The sequence below is a fragment of the Rana temporaria genome, chromosome 7, assembly GCF_905171775.1.
Source record: "Rana temporaria chromosome 7, aRanTem1.1, whole genome shotgun sequence".
NCBI classification, from domain to species: Eukaryota; Metazoa; Chordata; class Amphibia; order Anura; family Ranidae; genus Rana; species Rana temporaria.
Window position 1 is genome coordinate 9,819,649 of NC_053495.1, and position 18,045 is coordinate 9,837,693.

Consider the following 18,045-nt stretch of genomic DNA (forward strand, 5'->3'; position numbering starts at 1 on the left):
AAACTTGCTGACGGAAATCCCCGAACGGCGGCCGGCATCCAGGGCGACGTGGATTTTGAGGTAAGTGGCCAGTCGGCCTCACGTCCTCGCTGCGCTCGGACGGCTCGCTCGGCCTCCTGCCTCTTTTTTTAACATCCTCCAATCCACGGGGATGTTAAAGAATGAGCCTGGATGCCGGGTGAGGGTCGGAGATTTCCGTCGGGAAGTTTGCGCCTGCGCAGTCAGTGAAGGAACTTCCCCCATAGGGTAACATTAAGGACAAGTCACCGGCACCTCCAGAACGCCCGCCCCCCCCCCCCCCCCCCCCCCCCCATTTTACTTACCTAAGCCCCGAATTTTTGTGGGCGCGATCAGGGACGGATTTGCTCTCCCTGACACCCCAAGGCCAGGTTCCACAATGCACCCCCTCCCTGCCAACCGGACCCCCCCCCCCAAATCAACGGAGAATATGCGGCACAGTTAGTTCAAATATGTTTTGTTTGTTTTTTTTACTTTTCTATCACTTTTTTTATTTTTATTTATTTGTAGCTTGTCGCTTACTTTTTTTAAATTTTTGTATCATTTTCTTATTATTTTTCTTATTCTTTCCTTTTTTATTTTATTAATTTAATTATTATTTCTTATTATTTGTTATCAAATTTTTTTCACTTAACTTTTTTGCTATCACAAAGGAGAAAAACTTTTTCCTGTGCGATAGCAATTGGAGGTGACATGTTCTCTTTATGGACCCTGTCACCTCCAAAACAGGAGTCCTAGCACTGTGCTAGAACTCCTGTCACAGCTGAGATGGGAAGAGCACAGCTCTCCCCTCTCTCTGTGTACATCGGCAGCAGGGACAGGAGACAGACTCGGTGGCCGGGGGGGAGGACGGAGTCCCGAAGACAGAGCCAGCAGAGAGAGGTATGTGGGGTGGGGGGGAGGACGGACGGGAGCACATATTTTACAAGTATTTCGGCAACATCGCCGCAATCACTTGTTAACGAGCGAGCGGATTCCCCATAACTTACCGCCCTTAACTGTATGTTCCGGGCGTCGGGGGACTCCATGCCACTGCCGCCCCTTGGAGCCCTGCCGCCCCAAGGCCTGGCCTCAGTGGCCTTGTGGGAAATCCGGGCCTGGGCGCAATCCCGCCGTCGCTCTCTCCACGGGTTCTTAGCTCTTCATTGGATAGATTGATAGCAGCGCAGTCATTGGCTCACGGTGCTGTCAATCAAATCCAATGACATGGCCACCGGGGGGGGGGGAATGCATGAATGTATGTTATTAGACTCAGTGGCGGACGAGAGCCAGAGGGGGCGGCGCTCCAGCGCCCTCTATGGACGAACGGCCACTGATAGACACACTCCTAAACCTTGTGGACGGCCTTCCCGGAAGAGTTAAAGCTGTTATAGCTGCAAAGGATGGGCCAACTCAATACTGAACCCTACGGACCAAGACTGGGAGGCCATTAAAGTTCATGTGCGTGTAAAGGCAGGTGTCCCAATACTTTTGCACCGAAAACAAACATCTAGACTGTTAGGTTCTAAAGGTGTAACGTATCTCCCGCTGCAAGCATTAATATTCATATTTCTTACCTCAACAGTAGAGTCACACCGGGAACTATTGGAGGAACACTTGTGTTGGCTCACACACCATTTACAGGGCCACACCGATGTCACACAGCTGGTGCACCTGCAACGAAAAGACGATGTGAATTCATATCACACATCAAGAGTCCATTCCAAATAAAAAAGAAATCAGCCTTGTTGGTCATTACATTGCCTTAAAACAGCCCTACAGAAACAAGCGTTTGCAATAATTGGTCCTTTTCTGAAGTCCTAGATCAGGCATCCTCAAACTACGGCCCTCCAGCTGTTGCGGAACTACACGTCCCATGTGGCATTAAAAAACTCTGACATTCACAGACATGACTAGGCATGATGGGAATTGTAGTTCCTGAACAACTGGAGGGCCATAGTTTGAAGACCCATGTCCTACATTCTAGAAGGGTGGCTATAGTGCTGGAGATATCAGAGATGTAGAAAGGCCACAGTGTAGGGGGTATGAGGGATGTAGTGGGGTCACAATACAAAGGATATCTTATGGCATATGGTTACAGTGCTGGGGAAATATCTAGAGCAGGGGATCTCAAACTGGTGTCCCTCCAGCTGTTGCAAAACTACAAGTCCCATGAAGCATTGCAAGGCTGACAGTTACAAGCATGACTCCTACAGGCACAGGCATGGTGGGACTTGTAGTTTCGCAACAGCTGGTGGGCCGCCTGTTTGAGACCCCTGATCTAGGGTGCAGAGGGGAATATCTAGGATGTAGAGGGGTCAGAGTGCTGGGGGGATATCTGGGGTGTAGAGGGGTCAGAGTGCTGGGGGGATATCTGGGGTGTAGAGGGGTCAGAGTGCTGGGGGGATATCTAGGGTGTAGAGGGGTCAGAGTGCTGGGGGGATATCTGGGGTGTAGAGGGGTCAGAGTTCTGGGAGGATATCTGGGGTGTAGAGGGGTCAGAGAATTGGGGGGATATCTGGGGTGTAGAGGGGTCAGAGTGCTGGGGGATATCTGGGGTGTAGAGGGGTCAGAGTGCTGGGGGGATATCTAGGGTGTAGAGGGGTCAGAGTGCTGGGGGGATATCTGGGGTGTAGAGGGGTCAGAGTTCTGGGAGGATATCTGGGGTGTAGAGGGGTCAGAGAATTGGGGGGATATCTGGGGTGTAGAGGGGTCAGAGTGCTGGGGGGATATCTGGGGTGTAGAGGGGTCAGAGTGCTGGGGGGATATCTGGGGTGTGGAGGGGTCAGAGTGCTGGGGGGATATCTGGGGTGTAGAGGGATCAGAGTGCTGGGGGGATATCTGGGGTGTAGAGGGGTCAGAGTGCTGGGGGGATATCTGGGGTGTAGAGGGGTCAGAGTGCTGGGGGGATATCTGGGGTGTAGAGGGGTCAGAGTGCTGGGGGGATATCTGGGGTGTAGAGGGGTCAGAGTGCTGGGGGGATATCTGGGGTGTAGAGGGGTCAGAGTGCTGGGGGGATATCTGGGGTGTAGAGGGGTCAGAGTGCTGGGGGGATATCTGGGGTGTAGAGGGGTCAGAGTGCTGGGGGATATCTGGGGTGTAGAGGGGTCAGAGTGCTGGGGGATATCTGGGGTGGAGAGGGGTCAGAGTGCTGGCGGGATATCTGGGGTGTAGAGGGATCAGAGTGCTGGAGGGATATCTGGGGTGTAGAGGGGTCAGAGTGCTGAGGGGATATCTGGGGTGTAGAGGGATCAGAGTGCTGGGGGGATATCTGGGGTGTAGAGGGGTCCGAGTGCCATTACTTTGCCCAGGGGCCCATGATGCTATGAAGACGGCCCTGCCAACATGCATCATGTTCATGAATGTGGCTTTTGTTGAGATATTCATTGACTATTCTAAAGTGTCGGAAGCCTTAGAAGGAGTTTGCGATGGTCTTACGATGTTTTCGGATGGATGTCGACGGTCCTCTCACAGTCATATATAATGAAATTGCTTTCGGCAATATGGATCCCTCCAACGGTGACGCCCAGAGTGACGTTTACGTGATCTGCCGGAGATATAAAATGAGACAAATTTCATCAGTAGGGTGTTGGGAAACTCTGCCGAGGAAGCAAAACATCAACTCAATAATGCAACCAGCCGAAAGGGTTTTAATAAAAAGTAATAAAGGTAACACTATGCAATTTAATAATACAAAGATGAACAATGTTGCAAATCGATTTTGCTTTGGAAACAAAAATGAACACTAATTTTTTTTTATTTCTTTGCAACAGGAAATTTTCTTAGACCGGTCACCATGATGTCACTTGTCAGTTCCCTGGCTGTCATGTAGATCTGATATTTCTAGTACTTCCAATGGGGCTGACCAGAAACAGGGATAAAAAATAAGGAGTCCTGATTCTGTTATGACTTCACTGACTGCATGCTTGTTCCAGGTACTGGAGACTGGAAATCTGGTGGTAAAATCCCATTTTCGGAAGGCCAGTAATGGAACTTCTCCAGGACACGGACTCCTCAGATCACTGTCAGGTTCATCGATTGATTTTACTGGTTGTGGTTGCGATTATCCCTCAAGCGTACAATTAGAGGTCACGCACAGAAATCCATTAGGAAACACCGTGTAGAATTACAGCCGTAATGGGCCAAATTATCATTGCAATTTCACGGCAATTTGGACGTTAACCGTGACAACCCTTCGACCTTTTCCCACCCCCCGGGAGCGATTCCTTACAGGACTACTGTTCAAATATCTGCCGCCAATTACAAACGGAGGAGCCGATAAAAGGTACAAATAATTAGTATGTTACCGACGTCAAGATGGCACCGCGACTGAGCGAGAGAGTCTTCCCGTACCTTGGTTGGCGGGGAATTCCGGGAAGTTTTTCCGTGGAAGGAAGGCGCAGTGAGCCCACTGTTCTTCAGCGTCATCCACAATCCTGGCCGGCAAGTGAATGCCGTTCCCATAGTCACAGGAAGAGTTCATCAACTGAAGACTGGGGAGGTTTCCAGTGATTTGGAGAAGGATTGTCTAGAGATGAGAAGGAAGGAAAACCATTATAGGTAAAAAAAAGAATCCAACAGGAAGATCTATACATTCCAAAAACATCCCACTAGAAAGATCTAAAGATCTCAAAACATTCCAAAAGGAACAGTTATAGGGCCAGATTCACAAATGAGATACGACGGCGTTTCTCCTGATACGCCGTCGTATCTCTGTTTCTATCTATGCGACTGATTCATAGAACCAGTTACGCATAGATATCCATAAGATCCGACAGGTGTAATTGTTTTACACCGTTGGATCTTAGGATGCAGTACCGCGGCCGCCGCTGGGGGGAGTTTGCGTCGTAAACCAGCGTCGGGTATGCAAATTAGGAGTTACGGCGGATCCACGACTGTTTTTCGCGTTCGCTACGTCGCCGCTAGTCAAGTTTCCCGTCGCAAAGTTACACTTTTTTTTTGGTGCCTTAACTTTAGTCAGCAAGTGTATTGCTGTCTAAAGTATGGCCGTCGTTCCCACGTCGAAATTCAAAATTTAACGTCGTTTGCGTAAGCCGTCCGGGAATACGGAAGTACGCTGCGTCGCCGTTCAAAAAAATGACGTCACGGCGCGCAAAGCACGGCGGGAGTTAGGAAACGGAGCATGCGCAGTAGGTCTAGCGCGGGAGCGCGCCTAATTTAAATGGCACACGCCCATTTGAATTGGCCCGCCTTGCGCCGGAGGCCGCGGGCGTAGTTTTCATCGCAAGTGCTTGGTGAATCAGGCACTTGCGATGAAAAATTGCGGCGGTGTAACCTATCTAGGATAAGTTACGCCGCCAAGATTCTACGTGAATCTGGCCCATAGATTTCAAAACATTCTGTTAGGATGATCCATAGATCCCAAAAACATTCTTTTTTTTTTTTTTTTTTTTTTTTTTTTTTATTTGCCACTTCAGACTTCACCACAGCGAGAGACTTGCTCATGATTTTATTCATAATTCCGTCTCTACATCAGGTTTAGCATCATTTGTGGTACATTTCTTTTGCATATTTTTATACTTGTTATTTTTATTTTATTTATTTGTTTATTTTCATCTTTTTTTTTTTTTTTTTTTTTTTTTTTTTTTTTTTTTTTCACCGTTTAGAACTCACTCTTTTATAGTAAGTACGGAATTTTTAAAAGGTTTTATCTGCGTGACAAAGAAATACCCAGCACCCCATCACCCCCACCCCCCCCCCCCCGACCAGAAAACCACCCCTCCTCCCCCCACCCTACCCCCGCCCTGGACCATCCCACGACTCCACTTGATGAATTCCTTCCCTTAGTTACAAATACATTCCTATTCCTCTCTCAGGTTTTCTGCGAAACTCCAGGACTTTTTAAATTCCAACCAGGGTGCCCACATATCCTTTTCCCCTGCCTTGTTTTTATAAGTACCATATTTTAATTTCTCTCTCCTATAAGTATCCTCAACGGAGTCGATCCACTCCCACATTTGCGGACTTTCCAGATCTCTCCATTTTAGGGGTATCAGTCGTTTCGCTGCATTGAGCAAATGAGGGATCAATGAACCCTTATATTCCTTCTCTGGAACCTCCCCCCCGTGAAAGAGAACTACCCATGGGTTATCTTCTACTTCATTTTTTGTTATTACTTTTATCAGGGCCAAGATTTTTTTCCAATAGGCTTTGATTTTCAGGCAGTCCCACCAAAGGTGCGCCATCGTTCCTCTTGACGCACAGCCTCTCCAGCATTTCTCTGACTCCTCCGCTCTAAATTTGGCCATTTTATCTGGGGTGGCATACCACCTCGTCAGACATTTAAAGTTCATCTCAGCGGTTTTTACATCCACCGCCGAGGTGTGAGTCATGTTCAGGATTCTTCCTATGGACGATTTCCCTCTTGGGACACCTAAATCTCTTTCCCAATTTTGGATGTATTTTAGCGTGTCCAACTCTTCTGTTTTCTGCAGATAGTTATAGATTTTAGATATATTTCCTTTTGAGCTTTCGGTGCTACATAATTGTTCCAAAATAGTATACTCCTCTTGTGTCCGCAAAGGGTGTGGGAGGCGCTTGACAAATGACACCAACTGCAAGTATCTCCACTCGTCAAGCGCCCCAATTCCAATCCTATATTTGATATCGTGAAGTGTCCTAATTTTACCCTCTAGTGTTATATCTTTTAACTGTGTTCTCTTTGTAATCCAATTTCCGCCAACTTCTTTTGTCCCTGGTGAGAAATATTCATTTTCTTTTAACTCTATTAAAGGTGAGTTGAATTCTGTTTTTAATTGTTTATGTAATCTATCCCAAATCCTCCACGCATTATGTGTAATTGTGTGTGTTGACGTGTGTAAACATCTATATTGTGGTGGGTTCCAAATTAATCTCCCTAGCTGTGCCCTCGCTAATGTGCATTCAATGTGTATCCATCTTTTATCCTGGGACTCTTTAGCCCATTCTATAACCCGTGAGAGAACCGAAGCATTATAATACAATCTAATATCCGGTACCGCTAAGCCTCCCTTTTTTTTGGCCCGTTTTAGTGTTTGAGCAGACACCCTGTGTTTTTTATTATTCCAGATATAGTTCATTATGAGGGAGTTAATTATTTTGATGTATGACGGTGGCAGGTAAATTGGAACCATTTGAAACTTATACAGAATTTTTGGGATAAGGACCATTTTTACCACATTTATCCTCCCGAACCAAGAGATTGGTTTATTATATATGTTTTTAATTTCTCTTTTAATTTCATTAAGCAGGGGGATGAAGTTTATTCTATATATTTTCTTAAAGTTATTTGCCAGTTTTATGCCCAGGTACTTTATCTCACTTTGCCATGTGAAGTTATATTTCTTCCGCAGATATTGTTCTTCCTCTTTAAGAATGTTAATGTTCAGGATCTCCGTCTTTTCTGTATTCATTTTAAAGTTTGATACTTCACCATATTGTTTTAAGGTAGCTATTAAATTCGGGAAAGTGACTCTTGGGCTGCTTATAAAAAATAGAATATCGTCTGCAAAGGCGGACAATTTGTGCTCGTCTTCTCCTACTTCTACTCCATATATTTCTGGGTTTTGTCGGACCATTGCCAGCAGGGGTTCCAATGAGAGGACATAGAGGAGGGGGGACAGGGGGCAACCCTGCCTAGTTCCATTTCTCATCTCGAAGGGTGCGGAAAGAGATCCGTTGATCTTGATCCTAGCACATGGATGAAAATAGAGAGTTTTGATCCACTTAATCATCCTTGGGCCTATTCCTATAAATTCTAATGTTTGAATCAGGAACCCCCAGTCTACCCTGTCGAACGCTTTCTCAGCGTCTACTGACAGGAATAGACCGGGGGTCCCCTTTTCTTTAATCTGCTCCAGGAGAAGAAGAGCCCTAACCCCATTGTCCTTACCCTCCCTCCCAGGTATGAAGCCAACCTGGTCTGGGTGGACAACATCTGACATCAACCCCTTCATTCTTTCGGCCAAAATTTTTGCATACAGTTTAGTGTCTGCATTCAGGAGTGAGATTGGTCGAAACCCTGAGCAGATCGTATTGTCCTTTCCCTCTTTTTTAATGACAGTAATCGTAGCTGTTAATGCCTCTCTACTCATCTCGTAGTCTAGCCCCAGGCCATTGAAATATTGGCAAAGTCTAGGGACTAAGATGGTACTAAACCTTTGTATGTAGGCTGACGTGAAACCGTCTGGTCCGGGGCTTTTCCCCTTAGGGGTATTTTTTAAGACCTCTCTTATTTCCTGCTCAGTTATACATTCCTCCATTCTTTCTATCTCGCACTCTTCTATCTTCGGTAGGTTAGTTTGCTGTAATACTTCCCTGATCTTTTCCCTTTTTTCGGCTGGGTCCCTAAACTTCTGTTGAACATCGTATAGTTTTTCATAATAGCATCTAAAAGATTCTGCTATTTGATTTGTCACATATACCCAGTCCCCGTTCCCGTTCCTAATTTTTTCAATAAAATTCCTGGTTTTCTTTTTTCTTACCATTCTGGCCAAATTTTTACTAGGCTTATTCCCCCAGACATATCTTTCTCTCTCTATCCTGTCTATGAAGTTCTTGGTTTCTTGCCCAGCAAGGGCTTTATATTCATCTCTTATTATAGTTAACTTACGGAGTGTTTCCCTCTTTTGTCCCTGTATTTTATGTTCCTGTTCCAGCTTATATATCTCCTCCTTTAATGTTTTTAATTTACTCGTCCTTATTTTCTTTTTCTTTGCCCCTTCTGCAATAAAAATCCCTCTTATATAGGCTTTGTGAGCGTCCCACAGAGTTGCTCTTGAGATATCCTCCCTGTCATTCTCCTGAAAATACCATTCCAATTCTTTCTGTACTCTTTCGACCACCTCCTCGTCCCCCAACAGACCTTCATCCAATCTCCATTCAGGTGGGAAGGATTTTTGTATGGATGTGTTTATTATCATGGTTACAGGAGCATGGTCTGATAGTGTCGTGATCTCACAACTTGCTTCTACCACCCTCTCCAAAAGTCTGTGGTCCACGAGGATGTAGTCGATCCTCGAGTGCGTCCCATGTACAGGGGAGAAAAACGTATAGTCACGTGTCTTGGGGTTGCGAATTCGCCAGACATCAACCATTTGATTTTGTGACATTTGTTTTTTCAATAGCTTAAGGTGCTCACCACTATTCCCCTGTACACGGGACGTACTGTCGAGGCTTGGGCACATGCAGAAGTTAAAGTCCCCCATCAGCACCACATGTCCCTCTTCAAAATCTTTTAATTTTCTGAGGATTTTACTGATATATTTAACCGAGTTCACATTGGGGGCGTACACATTTGCCAGGGTATAATCCTCCTCTCCTAGTTTTATTTTCAAAAACAAGTATCTCCCCTCAGGGTCGATCATTCTGTCCACCAATGTGAATCTAACTTCTCTTGAAAATCCAATGGCAACCCCACGGGATCTAGATGAGACTGTATCCCCATAGTACCAAACAGGGTATTCAAGTGAGTATAACTTTATATTGGACTCTAAGGTAATGTGGGTCTCTTGTAGGTAGGCAATGTCTACTTTATACTGCGTTAATTCGCCAAGAATTTTATGTCTCTTGGTATAGGAGTTTAATCCTTTTACATTGTATGATAGGAACTTAATATCTGTCATTTATTTTATTTTTTTTATTTTTTTTAATTATAAGTTTGAAGATAATTCTTGTGGAGTCGTACGGATGGTCCCCCTCCCGTTTCCCTCCCTCCCTCCCCCCGCTCCTTTTCCCCCCGCCCTCCCACTTTTCCCCCACCCCCCCTTCACTCCCCAGCCCCGCCTCCCTCCCTTCCCTACCCCGGCCCACTGGCCTGGGAGCCGCTGGTAGAAGACTCCTCGCCTTCATCCTTGGCTCCTCTTTCGTGGTGGTGTTCAGGGCTCCCCCTTGACTCCCCCCACCCCCTCCCCCCCCCCTCCCCCCACCTCCCCGTCCAGCATTCCAGAATTCCATACTAAGCAGAGATCAGCTAATCCACCCAGTCAGGGAGATCAGGGATTTTTAAGTCCATTTTAGAGCAAAATTCATTCAGTTCCTCCGGGTACCTAAGTCGTGCTGTTTTACCCCCCTTTATACCTATGAGGCACGCCGGAAATCCCCATTGGTACTTAATATTTTGTGCCCGCATAAGCTCTAAGAGGGGTTTCAAGCATCTCCTCCTTGCCAGTGTTTCTTTCGCCAGATCGGAGAATATTTGTAGCTCAGTGTCTCTATATCTCAGGGGGGGTTTCCCCCTAAGCCTACTCCATATTTCTGCTTTATCGACGTAGTTCCTGAACCTTACGACCACATCCCTTGGGCCATATCTTTCTATTTGTTGGGGGTTCCCCACACGGTGCACTCTCTCAATCTTAAGGGGCTTGGATTCTACTGGTCTCTCTAGCAGGGGGTTAAAAATTATGTTCATGATGTCTCTTAGGTCTTCATCTTTTCCTTCTACTAACCCTCTGATTCTAAGGTTCTGTCGCCTGTTGCGATTCTCCTGGTCCTCAATCCTATATGCCACCAATCTCTGGTTTTCGGTCAAGGCCTTTACTTGCTTTTTCAAGGATTTTATTTCCTGATCCTGCTCCTCTATTCTCTTTTCCGTCTCTTCCACTCTTTCTCGAAGCCCTCCTAGGTCTATTCTTACTTTGTTAATTTCTGTCCTTATAATATTTTCCATGACATTTTCCATCCTCAACAGCATTGCGTTCATCTCTGCCTTTGTAGGGGGCTGTGTATCTTGGGCTAGCTCCTCTGCATTATTTTGCTCTTGCTCGCTTTCTAGTGTCGTTTCACCTCTAGAACTCTCCTCACTACCTGTTCCTACACCTTTTTTTTTATCGATCTTCTTCTTTTCAGTTTTTTTTGCGAGTCCTGGGCTTTTAAGGCTCCCTTCCTGCGTCATATATTGCTGTATGGAGCTATTCCCCGAGTTATTCTTAGTTGGTTTTGTAGTGCCACCCCTCGTAGATCTATTCATTTTGTTGGCGGGTCGAATTCTCTTCCCCAGTTTGATGATGGATTTTTTTTTTTTTTATTTATTTTTTTTTTTTGAAAAAGGAAAGGTAACGGTCCACGACTCTCTTCCCTGATATGAGCTCCTATCTTCCCTTATCCACTACTCATGTCCTGAAAAAGTAGATATTTTAATAAAGAGATGGCCACAGGAAAGCAAGAGCCCTGAACTGAGAAAGAGAAATAAAGGGCTGATCAGCAGGGGAGAGGACGTTTACTGCTTTAAGCAGAATTACCTGGGCTACCGGATTCTCTTCTTATAAGGTAAATACCTTCAGTGTTTTTAAAGAGCCAACTCCTATGCTACATCAGCCCTGAACTTCCTCATTATTCCAGAGACAGGGGGGACCCTTTGAGTCAGAGAAGGTCTAAATGATCTTTTCCCTGTCCCCCAATCTTCAAAAACTAGAATTTTACCAGCTTCTCACGGTCGCGTGTGCGTTACCGGTACAGTCCAGAGAAAGAGTAATGTATTTTTGGCATCCTTCACCGGCCTAAGTTTCCCCTCAGAACGCTAATGCCTCAATGCCCAGGCCATCGGGGTTGTCGTTAATTCAACTATATAAAAGGGCAATTAGGTAGATCATGAGAGGGAAGATCAGAATTTATATTGCCCTAGATTTCCCTCCTGTTTGACTCCACAGACCAACCAGAGCCATTCAATAAGGACAGGGACCATACACTTAAATATGTCCTAAATAAAACAGGTAGTGTAGAGATTTTGCAGCAGGTGGTGAGTTCAAATAAACCAGATATCATACTCCTCAGATATTTCTTCAATTACATCATCATGTCCTGGTGTGGGTTATATATTCAATTGTATGTTCATTTACATTTCACTTGCATTTTGTATTCGTGTTCCCTTCATATACAGTTCTCACGGATATATAACCCAGTAGAAGATTAGCATCTAATTCTTCTCCAATTTTTACACAATAAGACACCTTCTGATGTACTGGTGTATGGTCATTCCGGGGGACAGTGTTATAACAAACGGGAGGGGGGGTCACGGGGGGGGGGGGGGCCCGCTCGGACTCGGCTCTACTGAGCGCCTCACCAGACCCTTTGCTTTTCCTCCTGATCCACTGCCCGGCTACGTGTCTCCGCTGGATTTCTGATAAGCCCTGCACCGCATATCACCGCTCAGGCTGCTGACATCAGTGTTGAGAACGCGGCAGCTTTAATTTCTCCGGCGCTGCGTGTCCATCAGGGGCTCGTTCTCCGGCAGTTTTCAGGTAAGTATGCCCGGTCCCGGGCGGGGATGTGGCGGGGTTGCGGCACCCGCTCGCTTCTCACAGATCTCACGCTGTGAACTGCGAGGTCACGAGCGGTGCCGACGGAGCCTCAGAGCGGCGTGTGTCTCCTGCCGCCATAGAGCCGTCCTACACCTCCCACCTCACTCGTGCTACGTCACGTCCCCAAAAACATTCTACTAGGAAGATCTACAGACCCTAAAAACATTCTACTAGGAAGATCTACAGACCCTAAAAACATTCCACTAGAAAGATCTACAGACCCTAAAAACATTCCACTAGAAAGATCTACAGACCCTAAAAACATTCTACTAGGAAGATCTACAGACCCTAAAAACATTCCACTAGAAAGATCTACAGACCCTAAAAACATTCCACTAGAAAGATCTACAGACCCTAAAAACAATTCCACTAGAAAGATCTACAGACCCTAAAAACATTCCACTAGAAATATCTACAGACCCTAAAAACATTCCACTAGAAAGATCTACAGACCCTAAAAACATTATACTAGAAAGATCTACAGACCCTAAAAACATTCTACTAGAAAGATCTACAGACCCTAAAAACATTCCACTAGAAAGATCAACAGACCCTAAAAACTTTCCACAAGAAGTTTCTACAGACCCTAAAAACTTTCCACAAGAAGTTTCTACAGACCCTAAAAACTTTCCACAAGAAGTTTCTACAGACCCTAAAAACTTTCCACAAGAAACATTCCAAAAGGAACAGTTATAGATTTCAAAACATTCTGTTAGGATGATCCAAAGATCCCAAAAACATTCTACTAGGAAGATCTACAGACCCTAAAAACAATTCCACAAGAAGTTTCTACAGACCCTAAAAACGTTCTACAAGAAGTTTCTACAGACCCTAAAAACTTTCCACTAGAGAGATCTACAGACCCTAAAAACATTCCACAAGAAAGATATACAGATCCTAAAAACATTCCACTAGAGAGATCTACAGACCCTAAAAACATTCCACTAGAAAGATCTACAGACCCTAAAAACAATTCCTCTAGAAAGATCTACAGACCCTAAAAACATTCCACTAGAAAGATCTACAGACCCTAAAAACTTTACACAAGAAAGATCTACAGACCCTAAAAACATTCCACTAGAAAGATCTACAGACCCTAAAAACAATTCCTCTAGAAAGATCTACAGACCCTAAAAACATTCCACTAGAAAGATCTACAGACCCTAAAAACTTTACACAAGAAAGATCTACAGACCCTAAAAACTTTACACAAGAAAGATCTACAGACCCTAAAAACATTCCACTAGAAAGATCTACAGACCCTAAAAACTTTACACAAGAAAGATCTACAGACCCTAAAAACATTCCACTAGAAAGATCTACAGACCCTAAAAACATTCCACTAGAAAGATCTATAGACCCTAAAAACTTTACACAAGAAAGATCTACAGACCCTAAAAACATTCCACTAGAAAGATCTACAGACCCTAAAAACTTTACACAAGAAAGATCTACAGACCCTAAAAACATTCCACTAGAAAGATCAACAGACCCTAAAAACATTCCACTAGAAAGATCTACAGACCCTAAAAACATTCCACTAGAAAGATCTATAGATCTCAAAACATTCCAATAGGAACAGTTATAGATTCCAAAACATTCTGTTTGGATGATCCATAGATCCCAAAAACATTCCAATAGAAAGATCTACACACCCTAAAAACATTCCACTAGAAAGATCTACAGACCCTAAAAACAATTCCACAAGAAGATCTATAGATCCCCAAAATATTCTAATAGGAAGATCAATAGATACCAAAACATTGCACTAGAAAGATCATCAGATACCAAAAACATTACATCAGAAAAATCTAAAGATCTCAAAAACATTCCACTAGGAAGATCTATAAATCCCAAAAGCATTTCACTGGGGTGATCTATAGATCCAAAATCATTCCGACAAGAAGATCTATAGATACCAATAACATTTCGATAGGAAAATCTATAGATCCCAAGAAATATTCCATCAGAAAGATCTATAGATCCCTAGAAATATTCCAATAGGAGGAGCTAAAGATTCCAAAAACATTCCACCAGAAAGATCATCATTTACCAAAAACATTCTAACAGGTTTCCCCAAAAATTCCAACAGGTGGTAAAAACATTCCACAAGAAGGAGCTCTATATAAATGAAACCTCATTATTTTCCTTATGCTCTGCACTTTACTGATCTGCACACCACAGAGGAGTCGCCCCCATCCCCCCCACACAGCTCTCACCTGAGTCTCGGAGGCGAAGTCGATTTTATCCGGGATAATTCCGACCGCCGGACACTGCGGCACCCCTCCCCTCGGATTGGTCCAGAACGCCCCCTCTTCAGAATTAGAGCATTCTTGTTGCATGGAGCACCTGAGATAAGAAAGAAAACAAATGTGACTAAAGAGATACAAAAGGTCCTGAACTCCTATGAGGGACGGACATCAAATATGATGGGCACTGGTGAGTCTGCATTGATGGGCACTGGTGAGGGTGAGACTTCCTGTAATAAAGACCGCTCACTGCTGCTCTCTCTCCTTGTGCAGGGTCACTGGTCTTGTCTCCGCCCCCTCCTGTAGTTCTCTACTTGTAGTGGGTGGAGTCTGCTGGGCTCCTCCCACAGCTCTGCTCTCTCTCCTTGCGAAGGGGGACTGGTCTTGTCTCCGCCCCCTCCTGTAGTTTTTTGCAGGAAGCCTGTAGTGGGTGGGGTCTCCTGGGCCCCTCCCACAGCTCTGTTGTACAGCACAGTGATGATGTCACTGCTACTTTTCAAGGTAATATCTGGGGTTTGAAGAGGAATTTGGTGCGCACAAAATATATTTATATCCTTTGTGGCTATAGAGGAATATATTACAAAGAAAGTTTCTGTACTCAAAGGGCTAGATTCAGGTAGGGGCGCGCATAGTTACGGCGGCGCAGCGTATTGTATTTACGCTACGCCGACGCAACTTACAGGAGCAAGTGCAGTATTCACAAAGCACTTGCTCCGTAAGTTGCGGCGGCGTAGCGTAAATGGGGCCGGCGTAAGCGCGCGTAATTCAAATGTGGAAGAGGGGGCGTGTTTTATGTAAATATATGATGACCTGACGTGATTGACGTTTTGTACGGATGCATGCATGCACCGTCCGTGTACATATCCCAGTGTGCATTGCTCCCGAGTACGCCGCAACGACGTATTGGTTTCGATGTGAACGTAAATTACGTCCAGCCCTATTCGCGAACGACTTACGCAAACGACGTAAAAAATGCAAATTTCGAAGCGGGAACGACGTCCATACTTAACATTGGCTGCCCCTACTAATAGCAGGAACAACCTTACGCCGAAAAAGCCTAACGTAAACTACGTAAATAAATTGCGCCGGGCGTACGTACGTTTGTGAATCGGCGTATCTAGGTAATTTGCATATTCTAGGAGGAAGCCTATTTTTTAAGCGTATCTGCCTTTGAGAATCGGCGTAACGATACGCCGGCGCAGATTTGAAATTACGGCGGCGTATCTGGAGATACGCCGCCGTAAAAGCTTCCTGAATCTAGCCCAAAGTTTAGCTTTAATCCATTTTTTTTTTTGTGAATATTTAACTGACAACGCGAATCCCCGCGCTTCTCTCCCGTGTGAATGTCCGCGATCCGATGTGAGATTAATGAGGCTGATTTGTCCTGATCTGGAATAGCGATAAGCAATTATCCGCGTATCAGTACCGCCGCGGCTTTCCGCTGACCTTCACGACTCAGTGACAACATCCGAAACTCGCGCCGCGGCTCGCCGCATACATTAATCCGCCTCCTAATTAATCAGACGGAAGAACTGCGGCGAGCTTGTCACTCCCGCCGTGATTGATATTCGGGCCATTAATGAGCACATTCGATGGATACAAAGTTATATTGTCATCGCCGGCTAAAAAAAATGCGAATTAGTATGTTTGCCGCTAACGGGCGAGCGCGATTTATGACAGGTGACAAAGCGAGCGGAACTTGGCGGTAATCGGCGAGGAATGATAACGACGCGATGAATAATGGGAAGATATAGAGGACAGGATATTGGTAATGATATAGCACTTACAGCGCAGGAAATCTGTCACCGAGAAAGGAGCGATTCCACGCGCGGGACACAAGTGACACAAGGGGGCGCTATGTTGGTTCTGTGTTCACAAAAAGTTACTATGCAGCACTAAACATCCTATGGTTGTCACCATGCGGATTACTTACCTTCAGTGCCCAAGGTTAGCAGTTACCACTTAGTGTCTGGGGCAAATTTGGAGGGGAGGGGCCCACATGGGTATGTGGGCCCCTCCAACCAGCCATGATCTGTCTACATTGCATAGAGAAGCAGCAGGGACCCAGCGATGACATCACTGGGGTTAAAATAAGGTATGTCATTAAAAATAGAACAACTTTATTTAAAAATGTCACCAGCATTTTGATGGAAGAGAGGACATGGAAAGACATGGAAGGACCAGGGCTGTCTTAATGAGAGGGCACTACCCAGGGGCCCCAGCTGCATGGGGGGCCCTATTTTTCCCCCAAAGCAGCTGGTCCTTGAGCCCACGCTTCCCCAAAATTGGGGGCCCCCATGGTGGCACTGAGAGTGATAGATACACCGGGGAGGCAGTCTGCCTCCTGCCTACTTGATGTCTGTTTACCTGCACTGTCATCATTGTAGGGGCCCCAGAGCATTACTTTGCCCAGGGGCCCATGATGCTATTAAGACGGCCCTGGGAAGGACATGGAAGGACATGGAAACACATGGAAAGACATGGAAGGACATGGAAAGACATGGAAGGACAAGGAAGAGCATGGAAAGACATGGAAGGACCTGGAAAGACAAGAAAGGACAAGGAAGGACATGGAAAGACATGGAAGGACATGGAAAGACATGGAAGGACATGGAAGGATAAGGAAGGCCATGGAAGGACATGGAAGGATAAGGAAGGACATGGAAGGACATGGAAGGACAAGGAAGGACATGGAAGGACATGGAAGGCAAAATATAAGCAGATTAAATGTGAGCTTTAAGCTGGAGGGCCACTTACCTGGCTTCCATGGTGCACCAACCACAATAGGCATCGGCTGCCTCCAGACACTCTGCGCAGGTTTGGAACTTGTTGCAATCGGCCACTTTGACCTTCGCCATCTGGAAATAAATCAGGAAGGAAGTGTGATCAATACACGGGCCGGAATATCAATACTTCCCACATACACCAGAGACTGTCAGCCTTGTGCACCACCCGGCCAATCAGAAGATCGGTCCCCATCCCACCTCGGGGGATACTTCATTCGAGAAGTGGTGGGCCAGACCGTCCAGGTGTGTGCGCTCCGCCGTCACCGACCAATCACTGAGCAGCCATGCCGGGTTCTGCCAAAACAAGCACTTTCCCAGAAACCCCCCCTAATCCATTATTACTGCACCTCTCCCCCCTGTACACCCCTCTATGGAGCAGAGACATTTCTGCTATGATCGAAGTTACAATCGTATCCTAACGATTGATTGAAATCGACTTCCCAGTGTGTGGCATATTCACTCAATGGGGTGTCAATTATAGATTGATTATTCCTATCTGAAGATTTTTTTCCATCTGAACAATGTTTATAAACAATGTTATTTTGCATTTCTCTCTATCTCCTGTCTGAACAATGTTTATAAATGATTTTACTTTGCATCTAGCTCCCATCTGAAGAATGTTTATAAAGAATGTTATTTTGTATCACTCTCTATATCCTGTCAATATTTAGATTTATATATTTATTTAACAATGTTATTTTGTATCTATCTCCCATT

At 45.3% G+C, this 18,045-nt stretch overlaps 1 protein-coding gene and 1 pseudogene across 1 annotated transcript in view; one reads left to right on the plus strand and one right to left on the minus strand.

Annotated features, from left to right (window-relative positions):
* The window catches only part of LOC120945026, a 258,633-nt pseudogene that overhangs the window by 137,846 nt on the left and 102,742 nt on the right, over positions 1-18,045 (plus strand).
* Positions 1-18,045, minus strand: part of PLXND1 (plexin D1) — a gene marked incomplete at its 3' end in the record, with an annotated part of 162,776 nt that overhangs the window by 81,612 nt on the left and 63,119 nt on the right. The window contains 5 exon segments of the mRNA XM_040358856.1: positions 1,575-1,671; positions 3,436-3,544; positions 4,351-4,525; positions 14,513-14,642; positions 17,300-17,400. Coding sequence (XP_040214790.1) covers positions 1,575-1,671; positions 3,436-3,544; positions 4,351-4,525; positions 14,513-14,642; positions 17,300-17,400 — 612 coding nt within the window.